Raw genomic sequence first — 20,693 nt, forward strand, 5'->3', positions numbered from 1 at the left:
ATTACTTAATTTCTGTTCACTGGTCTCCTGCAGAGCTGCGCAGCTCTACACCTCGCTAACTCAGCTCCCCAGGAGCCCATCTCCGTTTGCCCAGACACCCACATCCCTCATGTGCACAGAGGGACAAAGTGGGCCCAGGTCTCCTGCCGAGCTGGAGGAGAGACAACTTGCAGCCATTAGAAATTAATGATTAATGCCGCTGTATGGTTCAGTCACTATGACAACTCATGTGAGGGTGATAAACTAAAGTGATTTCAGTGAAGCAGTTGATTGATTGATTGATTGATTGATTGATTGATTGACTGGATGGAATGGCTGAAAGCTGGAAATCCAGTCAAAATCAAATTAATGACATAAAGACAACAAACCAAATTTGCAGCAAAAGGCTGGAACTTCCTCTCAGAGAAGCTTATTTTGTTCTGTTATTCTGTTTTGGCTTTTTTTTTTATATATGTCTTTTCATCACTATGGCTACAAAATACATTTCCAACCTAGCATTTAAACTCTGACAGCAGTTCAGAATAGATGTTGATTTGAAGAAACATTAATGGATGGCTAAAAGCCTAGAACATTAATGTGCTGTTAAAATCCTTAGTCCATTCAGACCACAGTACCAAGCACCTCTACTTTTGGGTCAAATTATTTGTTCCTGTTTTCAAAGCAAGGGGTTAGGGTTTCTGTTTCTACATTGAGGTCCATTCAAATGTAACAGTGTATTTTGACTAAATAAAATTTTTGCAAGCAACATACAGTATAAATCGTAAATATTTCATTGTAGTCAATGTTTTAACATTACCAGATTTTTTGGAAGGCTCTTAAAAGCGTGAAATGGACCATTTTTCCCTGTCTGCTGCCTTTGATGTCACAGGTCATGCTGGCAAGATAGTCGCTAGTGAAGGGCTTGAGAATATATGCATTCTTTTGGTGCCATCAGCCAAACAGCGTTGTCAGAACGTGATTTTTCTGAGGCTCCAGAGTGATTAGTCACATGAAATTTAAGGAACCCAGAATCGGCCCAGAACTGAATGCCGATGAGATAAAGATGGCAGAAAACAGATCCCGTGGTGGCATATGCCAGCCGAGCAACTGCCATTGAGATGAATGTCTCTCCAGATATTATAGACCTCCTTGATTCAAACTCACCTAGTATAGCGATGACCTCTTCATCCTGTATGACCTCCAGTGACCCCGACACCACGAAGCACAGCAGGTCCACACTCTCTCCTGCATGGAAGATGAGGTCACCAGGGGCAGAGTGTATCGTCTGGAACTCCACGGCCAATGAGCGCAGACATCCGTCACTAGCCAGTCGAAACGCAGGATGCTCGTTGAACACTTTTCTGTTCAGGTGCACACAGATATCTGCCCGCATGTCCTTAGGACAGATGGAGAGCACCTATGCCAAGTGAACAAGCTGAGTGAGTTACAAATGTAATATTATCCACTTCTAAAGTCAACATGAAATCTGTTTACATTCTTAATGCAAGTTCCTGGTTTTATTGTGTGATAAATGTGTATGACTTGAGTCACAAAAGAAATCTGACATTCTGAATTTTACACAGTCCAATCAATTCCAGACAGATAAAATCAAGTCCCACCCCACAAATTGTTCTTGTTGAATATCCTGTTTAACTTGAAAACGCATCAGGTAATGAAAAAATGGGTTGCAAACTGTGTTTCACTTTTACGTTAATATCAAAACTCCACAAAATTTCATATTGCATTACTCAAACTGACAGGTATTATGAACCTTTTGTGCTTTGAAATAATTATAGACTAAAGGCTTTTTCCTTTTTTACCCTGTCTATGCAAACTCATGCAAACTCTCCATCGCACCTTCTCTGTGTCAATGCCTTTAGACATGGACCAGGTGGAGACAATGTAGTCCATCACTCTCTCGCTGAGCCCTTTGGGCACCTGGTAGAGCTTGAGGAAATCTCGTACGTTATTCAGCATTTCGTGGTAACGGTTGGTGTTTGCATACATCTGCTGGAAAATGGTTGTCACGTTACCGAAGATGGTGGCATAAAGGAGAGCTGCAGGACACACAAAAATAGAGACAATTTCAAACAGATTTGAAATAAGATCAAGCTGAAACAATATAAGACAATGTGGTTCACGTCAAACAATCAGTAAATAAATAAATACTAAAATATATTTTGTAATAACTGTAATACACAATAATTATTCTTTTAAATGCTACATAATATACACTTTCACAAAAGTAAAACTAAATTTAAAAATTAAAAAAAAAAAAAACAGTATTTCCAAATGTCGATTTTTGAAAATAATAGGTGAATTAAATAATAGTTTCCAAATTACAACAAATGAATGAATCATGCATTTTCAAACCAAATAATAATAGAAGACTCATAATTATTACAAAATGATGTAAGTGCAGTACTAGTACAAGTAAAAACAATAACTGATGTGCTTTCACAGAATATTACAAACTCAATTGGCACATTTAAATATTTATGACTATTTATTTAATTTTGAGTCCACGGAGTCCTCCACATCAATACTCATCTTTACGGTGGGTTGTCTCTTCTCACAAAATTGCAAGAAATATACTTCGGAAAACAACAGGTTGGGTAACTAACCAGATGCTGATGCAAAATTAGTTGTAATCTGGAATAATACCAGTGCCAGGTCTTGGCTATGTACAGAATAGTTATGACAGTGGTCATCTGTAAATGTCATAGACCTCAGGTGGACATATCTTTGTGTGTATGATCTGAGTACATGTGCAATGTAAACTTCTGCTGCCATGTTTATTGCCTTTCTCATATGCAACCACGGTATCTCCGCTCCTCGTCTCTATGGCAACCTTCCCTGAAATAGCTTTCTAAATACTTCCACTCACAAAAAATAAGAGGTAAGCGGGAACAGAGAAGAAAGCAAAGAGGCTGGGAAAATTTTAGATAAAAATGGATTATGAAAATCCAGATAAATAACAGAGAATTTGTACAGTAAGAAAAATTATTCTAATCAGAGAAAGAAGGCAAAGAGAAAGAGTATGAAGAGGAAAAGAGAGAAAGATTGAGAGAAAAGGGGAAAATAGAGTCAGTCAGAAGGATGAAAAATAGTGAGTGATAGTACGATGGGGGTGTAATGATCTTAGTTTCTCATTCTGTTTTGGAAATCTGCCATCTGCTTTCTCATCTAATTTATCGAGTCATTGGCAATGTTTGGAATAAGAGTAACACTTTACAATAAGGTTCCATTCGTTAACAATTGATATATGCATTAGGTATAATGAACAAACAATATATATTTAACTGCATTCATTAATCTTAGTTAATGTTAGTTAGTTAACAGTGCATTAACCAATATTATCTATTACAATTTTACATTTTAAAAATGTATTTGTATACAGTATGTAGAACATGAAGGCAGAAATGGAGAAAGTTGTGGCTCAAACAGCACGTTGGTGCAGGAGAGAAAGAGTTTCAGTGAAGGACATTCTCAGGGGAGCATGTATAAACTACCGCACATAATGAGGCCTTAAAGGACCTCATTAATACAGAAACAGACAGCCAGAGAGAGAGCCGGGGGTAAGCCAGGACTACAGACAGAGTAAGCAAGGAGGTTTGGAAAAATGGAAACAAAAGAGAAAAGATCTTGACTGAAGGATCATAGGATAAGGAATGATGCGTTCAGATAATTACAGACACAGAAAAAGAGAGAGAATGGGACACTGTGTACGAGCCTCATCAAAGAATTTTCAGACCAGCTAATACAGAGATACAACTACAATTATTATCCATTATTTGTATACTGCTGTAATTGGGCATGTGTGATCAACTCTCCACTTTAAACAGTGGCATGTAAAAGCCAAAGGGGGAATTCACTAAGAATGAAGTGTGCCCACTAATAGCGCCATTTATCTATGTTGTTTTAGTGCCCAATTCACAAACGGAATTCTGCTAATAATGTAAGGGCGCAAAATGTTCCCAGACAATTAGTGGTAAAAGCAATTTCCACAATGCAAATTCCTATCTTGTGGGTCGGTTCTGAGCGCTAGGTTGTGGAGGACTTCCTCGATCTGGTATACTTTACTAGGACTGTACAGTATTACCCTACCATTGCAATCTAGGCACCCGAGTCGTTTCTTTAAAATGCAGTAAGTGTGATCGACTACAACACACCTCTGGATGTATGTATGCCCATGAACAGTAGAAAATGCAAACAAACATCTCTCTTAAAAAAAACTCCACAAATAATATTGTGCAACATTGTTCAATTGTAGAGTTCCACATTTCATAAATCAGTACCCATCAGAACCCCATTCTGGCTTAAGAATTCTCTAATTGTCCACAATGATCCAATCGTGCAATAAGCACCTACTCCTCCACATCTGTAATATTATTACAGGTCAGAGAATCCCTAGTCTGGGTCAGGAGCAAGAGAACGCCTTATGACTCAGAGATCTAAAGAGATTGTCCCCAAAAGTCAAATGAAATGAATGTGCAGAGTGGAACAGAACTGGGAGGTGGGTCAGTCTGCCATATTCCTAAATCAGACTCATTACTCAAATGGCAGGGAAAAAAAGATTTATAAGCTGCAGCTGATCATCTTTCTGCAGTCATCATCAAACTGGCAATGACATCCAATAATATGTGTGTGTGTATGGGACTGCGTGTGATTCAGTGTTCAGAATCAACTTTATGCAGCTTTAATAAACAACAATGGCACACAGACACAGATATGCTGGTAATGATAACACAACCTCATCTCTGTTTTGTCTGTATAGTGACCTCTTGCTGGACATACACATTTATTTGGAGTTCTTGAGAAGGACATTAACAATGGCTGGCCATCTCTCTCGCTCTACTGCTTTCACTCGCTAGTTACAGTATATGTCCCCCTCTCTACCCATCTCTCTCTATTTGCGTCTCACAGTTATTTCTGAAATGCATTAGAAGCAAAGCACTGCTGTCTGGAGGACATTAGTCTGGAGTTATTCAGACAGATGAGAGAAATAAAGAGAAGAATATACAGAACAAGTGCAAAGAAGCAAGAAAAATATAAGAATAGAGGTAAAAAAAAAATAAAAGAAATAAAATAAAATAAAAAAAACCCCAGAGGAATAAAAGAGTAAAACAAGTGAAACAACAGACCCTTCTGAAAAAACATTGCTTTGTCTCCCAGTCTTGTCTGGCTGATCTGTTGGCTGGTTTTAGAGGATTTTGTGAGCACTTTTCAGCTGGTCAGGCTGGGTGAGTAGCTGGCTGACCAGTTAGATCAGTGGTTCCCAAAAAATTTTTAAAAGGTCGGCATGTTGTTTCACAGAGTTCCAGTATCTCTAATCAGACATTTTTGCATTGGTTCCAGTGTGTTTACCTTACCCTGTGATGCCACAGGAAGCACGCTGTCAGTAGCGTGGGACACCTGGGGAGAGCCCTTCTACCAAGGGGAGTCTATATATAGCCTATATTATATATACATTCAAACAGATTCGATATAGTTGAGTTTGACTGAAAAGCATTCAGTCATTTAAATGTATTGGGCTTAAAGGTACTAGAGTTATCCAGCAAAAGGACGGTCAGAGTTCTTTTCTCTTATTATTGTCAATATTATTGTATGATTAATATTAACAATATGCTTATTATAAAGACAGCAGTAGGTCTATTAAGGGTGATTGCTTCTATGTCAAACCAATGGCTTGAGGCTTCTGCGTCAAACCTACGGCATAGGCTATACGTAGCTACGGTGGTTAAGGCTTAGCCTAACGTGAGGAAAATACTGAATGCTTGCTCATGAGTCGCTTAAATAATAATAAATAAATATTTTGGCATACTTTTGATGTTAAAAAGAAATCATCAAATTAAATGAATAACTACTCACCTAACCAACACTAAATAGGTGTCATTTTAAAGACTTCACCATTCATATAGGCAATATAATGAACTCTTACCAGGTGCTTTTTAATTTGCTGATAAATTAGAAATGTTCCATTTCCATAACTTATGAAATATGATTATTAACTGTACACCATATGTCAAACATATGGTCAAAACATCATGCATATCGGAAAGTTCACATTTTAAATTAATATCAAGTAAATTACAGTTTTTAGAGTTTATAAGCTTTAAACAGATATATTTTGTCCCGTTTCACTTGTAACTTCATGAAACACAAACAGAACATAAAACCAGCAGATGCTCCCGATTAAGACAATTGCTTTAACAGCACAGAGTCCAAATACTGTACAATGTGATATGATGAATAGATCTTAAAATAATCTTGGAAAGAATGCGATGCTAACTTAGATATCCTTGTTATCGTCCTGGGGGACGGTCTTTGGTTACAAAGTGGACCAATCACAACTGTTGTGGCAGTTAAATTTTTGAAGAGGTGCACATCAGGCTATGGCGTAGGTTCAACGCAGAAATATAAATAGGCCTTTAGGCTGCATTTACACATTGCACAGATCTAAAAATTTAGAGATATAAGATTTTTTTCCTGTCTGCATCACGTAATACATTAATGGTTGTATTTACATTAATATCATGTCAAGAGTGGCATTTTGACCAAGAGATGCAAGTGAATGGTGGCCAGTACTTTGAAGCTTCAAGTAGATAAAGGCAACATTAAAGTAATCCAGTGGTTTAATCAATGTCTTCTGAAGCAGACTAAAATGTAACTCCTTTTTCTCTGCACATCTTGCCACTGCATTCTCTAGGCATAATCCTGATTTCAAGCTCGACAACTCTTTCTAGTACCTGACACATGCACAGAGCGCTAGATGGCGCTATAGGAAGTGTAATCGAAATTGAAATTATGATCACCAAGGAGACTGCTGTCCAGATGTACAGTGAAAAAGGAGTTATATTTTGGTCTGTTCTCACCCTAAACCAACTGGATCACTTCAGAAGATATTGATTTGACCACTGGAGTTTGATGGATTATGTTTATGCTAACCTGATCTGCTTTTTGGAACTTCAAAGTTTTGGTCACCATTCACTTGCATTGTATGTACCTCCAGAGCTGAGATATTCTTCTAAAAATCTTCATTTGTGTTCTGCAGAAGAAAGAAAGTCCTACACATCTGGGATGGCATGAGAGTGAGTAAATGATGAGAGAATTCTCATTTTTGGGTGAACTAACTCTTTAAACATCCGCACGGGTACCGAATTCAGTCAGTACTCGGTACTGCCGGTTTTTTAACATCAGTGGCTTTTAAAATATTAAACTGAGCAGAGATTTCGTGGCACCCCTAACCAGTAGTAGCAGCACCCAGTTTGGAAACAACCTCTGAGCTAGACCAGCTAAAGACCAGCTTACCCAGGCTGGGAGACCATCTTAAACCAACTTAAACAAGCTTAAACAAAACCAGAAAAAAAAAAAAACATATTAAGCTGGTTTAAGCTTGTTACCCTTCGCCACTTCAAGACAACAATATTGTCTTTTCAGGCCATCATTGCAAATAAGAATTTTTTTCTTAAAGGGATAGTTCACCCAATATTGAAAATGTTATCATTTACTTAACTTCATGTAGTTCCAAACACGCATGACTTATTTTCTTCTGTGGAACATAAAAGGAGATGTTAGGCAATATACACACTCATTTCACTTTTATTGCAGGGAAAAAAAGATGCAATGAAAATTAATGGTGACTGAGACTAACATACTTCCTAACATCTCCTTTCGTGTTCCATGGAAGATAGCCACACAGGTTTGGAACTATATGAGGGTAAGTAAATGCTGACAACATTTTCAATATTGGGTGATCTATCCCGTTAAGTGAAAAAAAAAATCAACAGGAGAATCAAGTCATTTGTATAAACACTCACATCCAACCATCATCATGGCCACAGAGAAGATCTTCTCTCCATCTGTAGTTGGTGCAATGTTTCCAAAGCCAATGGTGGTCAAGCTCGTCATGGTGAAATACAGTGACGTTATGTACAGAGAGTCTTTTCCAGGCCCGCCCTCCCATTGGCCAGTCCCACTGGCATTGTACCGGTAAGGGGATCCGATGCTGGTGGCTAACTGGTAGAGCCAGCTGTCGGTCTTGATAGTATTGGTTTGTTCGTCGATGACCTCATAATCACCAATGCTGTACCATATACAAGCAAGCCAGTGGGCCACGAGTCCAAACACACAGACCAATAATACGAGCACAGCTGCACCGTACTCTAGATAGTGGTCCAGTTTACGTGCAACACGACCCAATCGTAGCAGTCGAACTACCTTCAGAGAACTGAACAAGCTGCTGATGCCCTGGAAATAAGCAAAATAAAGAAAGAGAAAGACAGTTACAATTTCTAAAAATAAATCAGCCAATTTATTTATTATGTTAGTTAGTTAATTATGCCATTGCACTATACAATTTAAAGTTGATTTGGAGCCATATTTATGGTGAAGCGTCATACAGGTATATTTGAATTTGAATTCAAAATGTTATAATGTCTATTCTGAATTATACATTTATAACATTGCTCAAAAATTGTGTCGAACAAATATGCTGTTAATATAAAATATTATTTTGAAAATATTGACGTTGTATGAAATTAACAGCATATTATTTTCAACCCAATATTAGATCAATGTTAAATACAACAGTTGAATAAAACATTATCAATTCAAATTCCAATTTATATACATTCATCCACTTTATTGTTTTTTTCTTTCCTTATTTTGCTTATTTCCAAGGCATCAGCAGCTTGTTCAGTTAAAAAAATAAAGTGTTTTTAAATGCCATAGTACCAATTCCAAAATAAAAAATAATAATATAATATTTAGGGGAATATATATATATATATATATATATATATATATATATATATATATATATATATATATATATATATATATATATATTATTTTGGCTTTGGTACATGACATATAAAAACCTTTTTTTTTTTCTTCTTTTTTTAAAGCTGCTGATGCCCTTGAAATAAGCAAAGTAAAGAAAGAGAAAGACAATAAATTGGATAAATATAGATACATTGAAATTTGAACTGAAAAAGTTTATATCCGAATTATATTTAACATTGCTCTAATATTGGGTTAAAAATATGCTGTAAACTTCATATAAAGTAATTATTTAATAACAAATGTATTTTATTTTAACAGCATATTTTTTTCTATCCATTTTTTTGTAATTTAATTTAATTTAACACAATGACAAATAAACTTTTTTTGGATAAATATAATTTTTTTGTCTCACAAAATGAGTCATTAAACTTGATATACTATATACTGTAAGTTGCCTTTTATTTTATAAAGGAGGTCCTTTGCAAGGGTATCATCATATTGGGGGTTCTTGGCATCACAAAGTTTAAAACTCCCTGCTTTATCCTGTTCACATTTTCCCACCAAGACATAGTATGCATCAGATAATCTGCTGATGTTGCTACATACACAGATTTGCTATTAAACAACTATCTCCATGCCGACATGCAGCACATAGAGGGAAAATCAATTTGACACTCAATCTGTCTGGTTAAAAAAAAAAATCCATTGTCATAATCACAAACCATTAAAACGGAGCACTGCCACAGAGTTAAACTGTTTGGCACACAGCAATGTTATTTGCACTGCGCATTCTATTCTCTTTATAAAGCAATGAGTGATATTAAACATTTTTAGTTCACTGAACTCATTTTTACAGTCATCACAATAATAATATTATTAAATTATTAATTTAATAAATTATTAATAATAATATTAAAATTCTGCAAATAGTTTGTATAATATTTGGAGCAGGTGAGCCAAACCCAGATGACAAGAGAGGTGTGAAAACGGTTGGACATAAGAATCACTTTGGAGGAGAGAACATATTTTTCCAAAATGTTCACAGTTTTTTCTCTCTAAAACTGTCAGATCCTGCCAGAAGAGGATGACGGCAGGGGAAAGGAATTTACCCCTACAACAGGACGGGACCTAAACTGGTGGCGAACGACGGGTGGAGGGGGGAGAAAACAAACAGCTTCGTAATGAGCAATGAACAACAGCTGCAGAGCTTATCAGAATCAGAATGAGCTTTATTGCCAAGTATGCTTACACAAACAAGGAATTTGTCTTGGTGACAGGAGCTTCCAGTACACAACAATACAAAAACAGCAACAAGATTTTTAAAAAAGAATTAAAATTGAATAAAAAATAGATAAATATTGAAAAGAAAAAAGTATATATAGAATACACAATAGACAATATATATATATATATATATATATATATATATATATATATAAATAAATATATACATACATACACACACACATATATATATATATATATACATATATATACACATACATATACACATACACATATATATATATATATATATATATATATATACACACATACATACATTTACATACACATACACACACATACATACACACATACATACACATATATGAATATATATACATACATATACATACATATATACATACATACACACATATACATATGTAGTGCAAATCTAAATACAAATCGTTATGTACAGTGCAAGGGAATGTAATGGCAGAATAGGATATGTAGGATGTGTTGGATAATAAAAAAAAAAACTAAGCTGTGTATTGCACATTAATTATTGCTCAAAGGGGCAGTTTTAACTGTTCATGAGATGGATAGCCTGGGGGAAAAAACTGTTCCTGTGCCTGACGGTTCTGGTGCTCAGAGCTCTGAAGCGTCGGCCAGAAGGCAACAGTTCAAAAAGGTAGTGGGCAGGGTGAGTGGGGTCCAGAGTGATTTTTCCAGCCTTTTTCCTCACTCTGGAAGTGTATAGTTCTTGAAGGCAGGGGCAGGGGGCAACCAATAATCCTCTCAACAGTCCGAACTGTCATTTGTAGTCTTCTGATGTCTGATTTCGTAGCTGAACCAAACCAGACAGTTATTGAAGTGCAGCGGACAGACTCAATGACCGCTGAGTAGAACTGTATCAGCAGCGCCTGTGGCAGGTTGAACTTCCTCAACTGGCAAAGGAAGTACAACCTCTGCTGGGCCTTTTTCCACAATGGAGTCAATGTGGGTCTCCCACTTCAGGTACTGTCAGATGGTAGTGCCCAGGAACATGAATGACTCCACTGCTGCCACTGTGCTGTTTAGAATGGTGAGGGGGGTTAGTGTTGGGGTGTTCCTCCTAAAGTCCACTATCATCTCCACTGTTTTGAGCGTGTTCAGCTCCAGGTTGTTTTGACTGCACCAGACAGCCAGCTGTTTAACCTCCCTTCTGTATGCAGACTCATCATCATCTCGAATGAGGCCAATGACAGTGGTGTTGTCTGCAAACTTCAGAGCTTGACAGAGGGGTTCTTGGCGATGCAGTCGTTGGTGTAGAGGGAGAAGAGTAGTGGGGAGAGCACACATCGCTGGGGGGCACCAGTGCTGATTGTACAGGTGCTGGAAGTGAATTTCCCCTGTCTCACAAGCTGCTGCCTGTCTGTCAGAAAGCTGGTAATCCACTGACAGATAGACGTGAGAACAGAGAGTTGGTGTAATTTAGTCCGGAGAATAGCTGGGATGATGGTGTTCAAAGCCAAACTGAAGTCCACAAAAAGCATCCTTGCATATGTCCCTGGTCTGTCCAGATGTTGCAGGATAAGATGCAATCCCATGTTGACTGCATCATCCACAGACCTGTTTGCTCGATAAGAAAATTGAAGAGGATCTAGAAAGGGTCCAGTGATGTCCTTCAGGTGGGCCAACACCAGTCTCTCAAATGACTTCATGACCACAGACTTCAGGGCGACAGGTCTGTAGTCATTAAGTCTTGTGATTTTTGGTTTCTTTGGGCTGGGGATGATAGTGGAACGTTTGAAGCAGCATGGGACTTCACACTGCTCCAGTGATCTATTGAAGATCTGTGTGAAGATGGGGACCAGCTGGTTAGCACAGGATCTAAGACATGCAGGTGAAACGCCATCTGGGCCCTGTGCTTTCCTTATCCTTTGTTTTCGAAAGACGCAGCTCACATTATCTTCACAGATCTTAAGTGCAGGTTGAGTAGCAGGAGGGGGGAGGAGGGAGGTTGCAGGAGGTATTGGTGTTTGTGTGAAGTGAAGGTCAGAGTGGGGGTGGGGTGTGAGATTGGGCCTTTCAAATCTGCAGTAGAACACATTAAGGTCGTCAGCCAGTTGTTGGTTCCCTACAGGGTTGGGGGTAGGAGTCCTGTAATTCATAAGTTGTTTCATGCCACTCCACACTGATGTAGGGTCATTAGCTGAAACTTGTTTTTCAGCTTCTCAGAGTATCTTCATTTAGCCACTCTGATTCCCTTATTCAGTGTGTTCCTGGCCTGATTGTACAAGACTTTATCCCCAACTCTGTAAGCATCCTTTTTGGCCTGACAAAGCTGCCTGAGTTCCGCTGTAAACCATGGTTTGTCATTGTTAAATGTTGGCAGAGGCTTAATTATGACTGGAAGAGATACATGAATTGAATGAAAGGCATAGTGCTAAGAGTCTTCCTGACAGAACTACCACTAATGCTTCCATTTCTTTCTAGGTAATAAGCATGCAAATACAGCTCCTAACCACAGAAATTTCCAAAACTGTTGGCTAAAATTACATATTTCAAATCACCAATTATATCTGACAAAAATGGTACAACTTGGATTAATTGGCTGATATCAGGCTCCTCTCTGAACATGCTACACAACTGCTTATCCAGTCACTTGTCATAACTAGACTGGACTACTGTAACGCTCTCATTGCAGGCCTCCCTTCATGTGCAATTAGACCCCTGCAAATGATCCAGAATGCAGCAGCACGTCTGGTCTTTAATGAACCAAAGAGAGCACATGATACACCACTCCTTGTCTCTCTCCACTGTCTGCCAGTTGATGCACGTATCAAATTCAAGGCTCTGATGCTGGCATACAGAACAGTCTGGGTCTGCTCCAGCATACCTAAAATCATTTATGCAGAGCTATGCGCCCACTAGAAGCCTGCGGTTGGCTAAGGAACGTCGCCTTGTTGTACCAACACAAAGAGGCACCAAAACACTTTCCCGGACTTTCAGCTTCATCATACCACGATGGTGGAATGACCTTCCCAACTCCATCTGTGAAGCTGACTCACTCTCTGTCTTCAAAAAATGACAAAAAAACACATCTTTTCCATGAGCACTTAACCAGTCATTAATAAAAAAAAAAAATTTTTTTTTTTTTTTAATTCTTGTTGCACTTTAACCTGTTTTGAATACTATTCTGATGCTAGTGAAACTTTGTAGTATGACACTTTTCATACCACTGTCTCCTTAAGATGATTCTCTTTTGTAAGTCGCTAAATAAATGTAAATGTAAATGTGTGTGTGTGTGTGTGTGTGTGTGTGTGTGTATGTATATATATATATATATATATATATATATATATACAGGTGCATCTCAATAAATTAGAATGTTGTGGAAAAGTTCATTTATTTCAGTAATTCAACTCAAATTGTAAAACTCGTGTATTAAATAAATTCAGTGCACACAGACTGAAGTAGTTTAAGTCTTTGGTTCTTTTAATTGTGATGATTTTGGCTCACATTTAACAAAAACCCACCAATTCACTATCTCAAAAAATTAGAATATGGTGACATGCCAATCAGCTAATCAACTCAAAACACCTGCAAAGGTTTCCTGAGCCTTCAAAATGGTCTCTCAGTTTGGTTCACTAGGCTACACAATCATGGGGAAGACTGCTGATCTGACAGTTGTCCAGAAGACAATCATTGACACCCTTCACAAGGAGGGTAAGCCACAAACATTCATTGCCAAAGAAGCTGGCTGTTCACAGAGTGCTGTATCCAAGCATGTTAACAGAATGTTGAGTGGAAGGAAAAGGTGTGGAAGAAAAAGATGCACAACAACCGAGAGAACCGCAGCCTTATGAGGATTGTCAAGCAAAATCGATTCAAGAATTTGGGTGAACTTCTCAAGGAATGGACTGAGGCTGGGGTCAAGGCATCAAGAGCCACCACACACAGACGTGTCAAGGAATTTGGAATTCTTGTTAAGCCACTTCTGAACCACAGACAACGTCAGAGGCATCTTACCTGGGCTAAGGAAAAGAACTGGACTGTTGCTCAGTGGTCCAAAGTCCTCTCTTCAGATGAGAGCAAGTTTTGTATTTCATTTGGAAACCAAGGTCCTAGAGTCTGGAGGAAGGGTGGAGAAGCTCATAGCCCAAGTTGCTTGAAGTCCATTGTTAAGTTTCCACAGTCTGTGATGATTTGGTGTGCAATGTCATCTGCTGGTGTTGGTCCATTGTGTTTTTTGAAAACCAAAGTCACTGCACCCGTTTACCAAGAAATTTTGGAGCATTTCATGCTTCCTTCTGCTGACCAGCTTTTTAAAGATGCTGATTTCATTTTCCAGCAGGATTTGGCACCTGCCCACACTGCCAAAAGCACCAAAAGTTGGTTAAATGACCATGGTGTTGGTGTGCTTGACTGGCCAGTAAACTCACCAGACCTGAACCCCATAGAGAATCTATGGGGTATTGTCAAGAGGAAAATGAGAAACAAGAGACCAAAAAATGCGGATGAGCTGAAGGCCACTGTCAAAGAAACCTGGGCTTCCATACCACCTTAGCAGTGCCACAAACTGATCACCTCCATGCCACGCCGAATTGAGGCAGTAATTAAAGCAAAAGGAGCCCCTACCAAGTATTGAGTACATATACAGTAAATGAACATACTTTCCAGAAGGCCAACAATTCACTAAAAATGTTTTTTTTTATTGGTCTTATGATGTATTCTATTTTTTTGAGATAGTGAATTGGTGGGTTTTTGTTAAATGTGAGCCAAAATCATCACAATTAAAAGAACCAAAGACTTAAAATACTTCAGTCTGTGTGCATTGAATTTATTTAATACACGAGTTTCACAATTTGAGTTGAATTACTGAAATAAATGAACTTTTCCACGATATTCTAATTTATTGAGATGCACCTGTATATATATATATATATATATATATATATATATATATATATATATTTTTTTTTTTTTTTTTTGCTCAAGTTGTTCAAGCTAATTCTGTCTCACCATAGCAGCTTTTTCCATACAATCAAAGTGAATGGTGACTACAGTAAGGTTAACATTCATAAGTTATAACGAATAAAATAATCAGTTCATACATATGATATTTGTAATATTATTTTATCTTAAAGTGGATGGAGTTTAAAGTTTTAGGAGTTTTGAGAGAATATTTTATAATCCAAAATTATTTATTTCAGAGTATCTTATTTATACCATCACGAACTGCTTTTGATGCAACGAATAGAAGTTATAACATATAAAATGACTAATCAATTCATACATATGATATTTGTAATTAACATTAAATTATTTTTAAAATAATGTGGATGGAGTTTAGAGTTTTAAGAATTTTGAGAGCATTTTAACATCCAAAATTATTTAATTCAGCATCTAATGTCAACTCGATCTGGTTTTAATGAACAGGTTAGAAGTTATTTAATACCTCCAGTATATCCTAATTAATACAATTCCTAGCAATCAATTCACATTTATGACAGTTGTTACAAATATTTTATTAGACGGGGAAAATAAAGTGGTTGGAGCCGCTGCAAGATATGGGATGCCTGTCAATTGAATGCGCGTCTGATCGCCATCAGGTGTAAATAGCTTTGATATAATAAGAGCGATCTAGTTTTTTTTTTTGTTTTTTTTTTTTGTGCTGCTGCTGTTTGAAAATTTTGATGCTGACATTATCCAGGCCAACAGCCTCTGACGTTAGCGGTTCGTGGTTTGAGGCCAGCAAGCTTTTGGCTGTTGGAAGAAAAAGGGCATAAGACAAAGATTGGGAGAGCCTGAATGCCAATGGGTGGCACCGGCCCACCCAGACCCACCCGTGGATATGCCAGTGCTTATGTGATTATTCTGGCTGGGAGCAGCAGAGCACGCACTCTTTCAAAGTACGTTTTTACACTCTCTCTCTCTCGCCTGCCCTTGCTCTGTGCGTGTGCACTGTATGTGTGCGCGCACGAAAAAGATCAACAGATTGCACTGCACCAAGAAAAATCAATAACGTAAGTACACTTTTAAAAGTACATTCCCAACTCTGCAAATTATTACACCTGTTTCATCAGACTCATGCTTGCCATACTTTGTCATTTTTTAACTGAAAATTTTGACTTTATCGAGACAACATCAAATATACTGTACTGTGTATCAGGGAAATGTAAACTATTATGACCGATAAAAATAGACCATTATGGAAAATTTACAACTGGGTCTGTAAAATAATTTTTGTGCAATGTCTGTATGTGACTTGTAAAGCTGGCACTTGCGTGTCAATGGCAGCAAAAAAGAAAAAACTACTCGTACTAAATGTGACGAGCACAAAATTTCAGTCAAAGGTGAATTTGTTGATCTTCAGGTAAGTACCTCAGGAGGACTGAAAAATTTGAATTGTAGGATAAAAGTGATTTTTAATGGCAGTTGATCTTTTCTGTTTTTAGTTTACGGCCATTATTAAACATATTTAAGTTACTATTAATTAAATGTCTTAAATACATGACACTGGTGACTTTGCCACAAAGAACAACAAGCGTGTCAGTTTTGAAACCACAGATCCACAGGTTTTTTGCACAAAAAGTGATTGTAAATGATCTACCCAAACGTGGATGGCACTAAACTCACAATGTTGTGCTTTAGTGTGCCGGAATGTACCTATTGTTTATTGCACTTTTTTTTTTTTTTTTGCTTGTTTGTATTTTGTTCAATTCTTTTAATTCAATCTAAAATCTCTGCGGTAACTGAGTCTGGGCCAGTCCTGTGTAAATGCATTCTTACGTAAAGTGTCCAATTGAACCAAAAGGGAAAATTTACGTAAGAATCATTTTACCAACGATTTACACAAATTAATGCTGAACATATGAGCAGCAAAGTGACACTAACCAAACAAATGTAGAACAACGACAAGAACACAGCATTTCATGTGTGTCATTTGTTTCTTTTATGTATACATGTATTGTTCTGTGCAACTGCATATGTATTTGTACAAATATACTGTAAGTCTTTGTCTACTTTGACATAAAATGGGTTGACATATTTACACAAATTTGCATGAATATGCCTATATGAATATAGACAGACATACTGAAGCATGAAGTCATGGATGTTTTTCAGGTTTATTTCTCTGATCTTGCTGGCCTGCCTAGATGCAGAGGAACTTTATGAGGATAAAAACGGAAGATTACATAATGTTTACAGCAAAGGCTTTAAAATTCTCTTTCATGTAGTAAGAAATCCAGAAGAAAATTAAATTAGTGAATTTTGCAACTAAACTTTACGGTCCATTGAATGAACTGCAGATTGTGTGTATTTTGTTGGAGGTATTTGTCGGAGATATCACGCAATACTGCATTTAGTTCAAATACAGAACTTAATTCTGAAATCAGACAAAAAGCAGCCAACATAGGCCATGCAGCTGTGACTAAATGTTTATATCATATTAGTGTACTAATGCTTAATTGTTGATATTTAGTGACACAATTGTTGGTATTTACAACATAAAAAATACCAAGTGGAAAATTCATTAACAAATTGTGACACTTTTGTGTGTAGCATATTAACAGAAAAACCTGTCTTTTTCAATAAGGACCCGCAAACCAATCCAGTTTAACCAGACCCTAAATGCACTGAAATAGCACTGCGGTGTGAATATTTAAATTAAGTCATTGTCATTCTTTTCTGTGCAAACACGCTTCATTTTCTATATAAATAAGGCTTATTCTAGATTGCACTTGCTATTTGCCTGACACAATTAACATTGCACTAATACCACCTACAGACAGCAGGCTGTAAACTGAATTTCAAAACATTGCTCTCTTTGTTTGAGCAACATAGTAACATTGGCTAAACCAATTGCATGAGTTTGGGGTGGGACTATCTGACTGTGTCCGAGAAACCTATTTAAAAACAGAAATACATTCATTGTTTTTGCAACACTGTTTAGTGACACTAGTGGTGCAGAAATGACACAATTCAGCTTTAAATCTTAGGCTCAGCGTGATGGTGGAAATTAGTTTTACCCTAAATTCTAACTCAAGCTTGACCAGTTGGACTTTTGCCCCGTTTACACCGGATATTAAGATGCGTTTTGGGCACAGGGATGTGACAGTATCAAATTTTCATATCAGGATAATTGCTGAAGCCTTTATCACGGTATACGGTTTTATTACAGTATTATATTAAATTACAAAACAGGATGAAACATGAATAAACTTTATTGATGTTATAATTACAAGATTTAGTTACTTTCTTTGTACTTTTAAAATGAAAAGATCACAAAGAAAGTAACTGCTAAGATCATACCATATAAGAATCAAAGAGACATGGTGGCGTGGTGGAGTCCAATGCTTCTATTTTGAATTTATCTAATTTATTACGGTTTATTTTAACTGCAAATGAACAAGTAACAACAATGGTAACATTCTGAGGGAAAAGTTTAATTAAAGAAACATGAACTTTAGAGTTTCCTAGTAATTTGGTATGTCTTCCTATTAGAGTGTTGGGAATGTTGATTTATTGATGAAAATGCTACAGTGCATTCAGAAAAATCTAAACAATTTGGTTAATAGGTTATCTAGAAATTTTCACTGTATTTTTAAGTGCTCACGATAGCAATATTGTGCATGTTAATTATCACGGTATACCTTATTAATGAATATCGGCAAATGTCTATTTGGGCAATCCCTTTGAAACAAGATGATGCTAAAGACAAGCTCTAAACATTTTGAGATTTGTCAACTTCAAACACATTCAGAGGTACTCGAAAACGCATGTGACCACATCTCTTCCAATGCGTTTGAACAGCAGCAAAGCACCACCTTCTCAGCTCACGATTCAAGACCAAACCACTGTGTTAAAACAAGAGTTTTAAACTCTAAGCACATCTATGCACAAGACTTCATGAAACTTCTTCAGTGTGTCAACATGCAGGGAAACAGATGAGAAGGACACAAACCTGAATCTCAGATAATGCAGGTATTCCACTAAAATAACATTCTGCTCTAAATGTCATGCAAATGACAAATTGACTTGTAAATGATACATGTTTGTTCTTAGATTAAATGTTTATATTATATGTCATCGTGAAATCAGAGACCCTTTCCACGAAATCAGATCATGAAGTCAAAAGAGAGCAAGTAGTCAAAAGAGACACATATTATGACCAGGAGTAAACAGGGATGTGTCTCACCTGTCCACTTGTGACGGGATTGGCCAAAACACATCTTAATACCTGGTGTAAACAAGATTTTGAGGGTGAAAAATAAAATGCTGTAAAAGTGTAGGATATTAAAGTGTGTGCTTGGCTCACATTTCTTCTCCAGCTCTAATACAGCATGTTCTTATTGTGTTGTCAGGAGTGTTTAATATAATGCTACTGCTGTACCCTGTCAGAGCAAAGGAGGGTTGCTCTCCCCTGCTAAGCTCTCTCTTCTGCTTCTACTGTAGTAATGAGAGGTCATGCTGAATCAAGCCCTTACATGAGGCAGGAGAACAGCTGGAAGGGCTCCTCAATGCACCTACTCTGGGACAGCAGAATACAAGGTCTATGCTAAGGCATCTGGGATCCCTCTTACATTATCACATAAAAGCTTTCTCAGGGGATTTCTGGTACAGTGCGCAGCGCTCTGAGGTAAAACCTGTACATTAAACTTACATCATTTATGCAGTAGATTGTGGACTTGTAAAAGCACATACTACCTTTCATACTGAATCAGTGTTTATAGCACTATTCGAATGGGACTAATTTTTTTAAACAATGGGTAACTTTTTTGGTAGCCTGCTGTGCACTAGTTTGATTTAGTTATTTAACACACCAGTCAATTGTGTTGAATCAATTATTTCAGATAAACCCACCCCTAAATGGCATGTAAAAACCAGTGGTTGACATGTCATCCACTTTCTGTCCACATTCCTGACTAAGTGGACAGTTCTTGGCCAGAATAGGCAGCAAACTATACCAGGTTTTGACTGATAGTCTAAAGTCTGGATGGTTGAAACTTCCTTTTATTAAAAAAGTGGTTTATTTCTGCTGCTGGTTCAGAAATGCTAGCAGTCATTTTTCCAAAAGCTTTCAAGCTCTTCAAATGTTTAAATGAACATCTGAACAAGAACTTAATGCATTATGCTCAGAAGATTACCTGTGAGAAACACTGACACACCTAAAAAGGGCAGAATTGTTCAATCCTTCAAGTTTTTTTTTTTTACCTGAGCAGCTTTATATGAAAGAGCCAACTACAGCCTCTCTTAACATTAAAGTGACTAACATTAAACTATATTCAGAATATGAAATTTTATTTGGTGGAGAACTGTTTAAACTAGTAATGCTTATTGCCATTTAGTTTTTTGAAGAAAAGAAAAAAAACATGCAGCCCATTTATCAGGCAACTAAATTTCACACTTTAGTGACCAAAGGTACATTTTCTAGAAACTCATTAAGCCTAGTAGGGGACAATTTGAATCGAGTATCACTATAAATGGAGTCATTTAGAACAGGACCAAGCTTTTTATTACTAAAACCAAAAAGCAACAAAAGCAATTAACATAAATTTTGTGGTATTTCCACCTTTGTTGTCATTTGTAATTGCATTGGGGCCACAAATATTCTTTAATTATTTCCTTTACACCGTGTCCTTACCAGGTGCAACAAATAAAGCGGCAAGCAAAAAAAGCAACATCTTCTTCATTAGTCTGGAGTTTCTGTCCTA

At 37.1% G+C, this 20,693-nt stretch overlaps 1 protein-coding gene across 1 annotated transcript in view; it reads right to left on the minus strand.

Annotated features, from left to right (window-relative positions):
• LOC127414284 (potassium voltage-gated channel subfamily H member 5-like) overlaps nt 1–20,693 on the minus strand; it is a 66,758-nt gene that overhangs the window by 38,280 nt on the left and 7,785 nt on the right. Inside the window, exons 7-9 of the mRNA XM_051652208.1 lie at nt 7,800–8,229; nt 1,837–2,036; nt 1,144–1,396 (exon numbers count right to left, since the gene is read on the minus strand). Coding sequence (XP_051508168.1) covers nt 1,144–1,396; nt 1,837–2,036; nt 7,800–8,229 — 883 coding nt within the window. The remainder of the gene's footprint in view (nt 1–1,143; nt 1,397–1,836; nt 2,037–7,799; nt 8,230–20,693) is intronic.

The sequence above is a fragment of the Myxocyprinus asiaticus genome, chromosome 23, assembly GCF_019703515.2.
Source record: "Myxocyprinus asiaticus isolate MX2 ecotype Aquarium Trade chromosome 23, UBuf_Myxa_2, whole genome shotgun sequence".
Lineage (NCBI taxonomy): Eukaryota > Metazoa > Chordata > Actinopteri > Cypriniformes > Catostomidae > Myxocyprinus > Myxocyprinus asiaticus.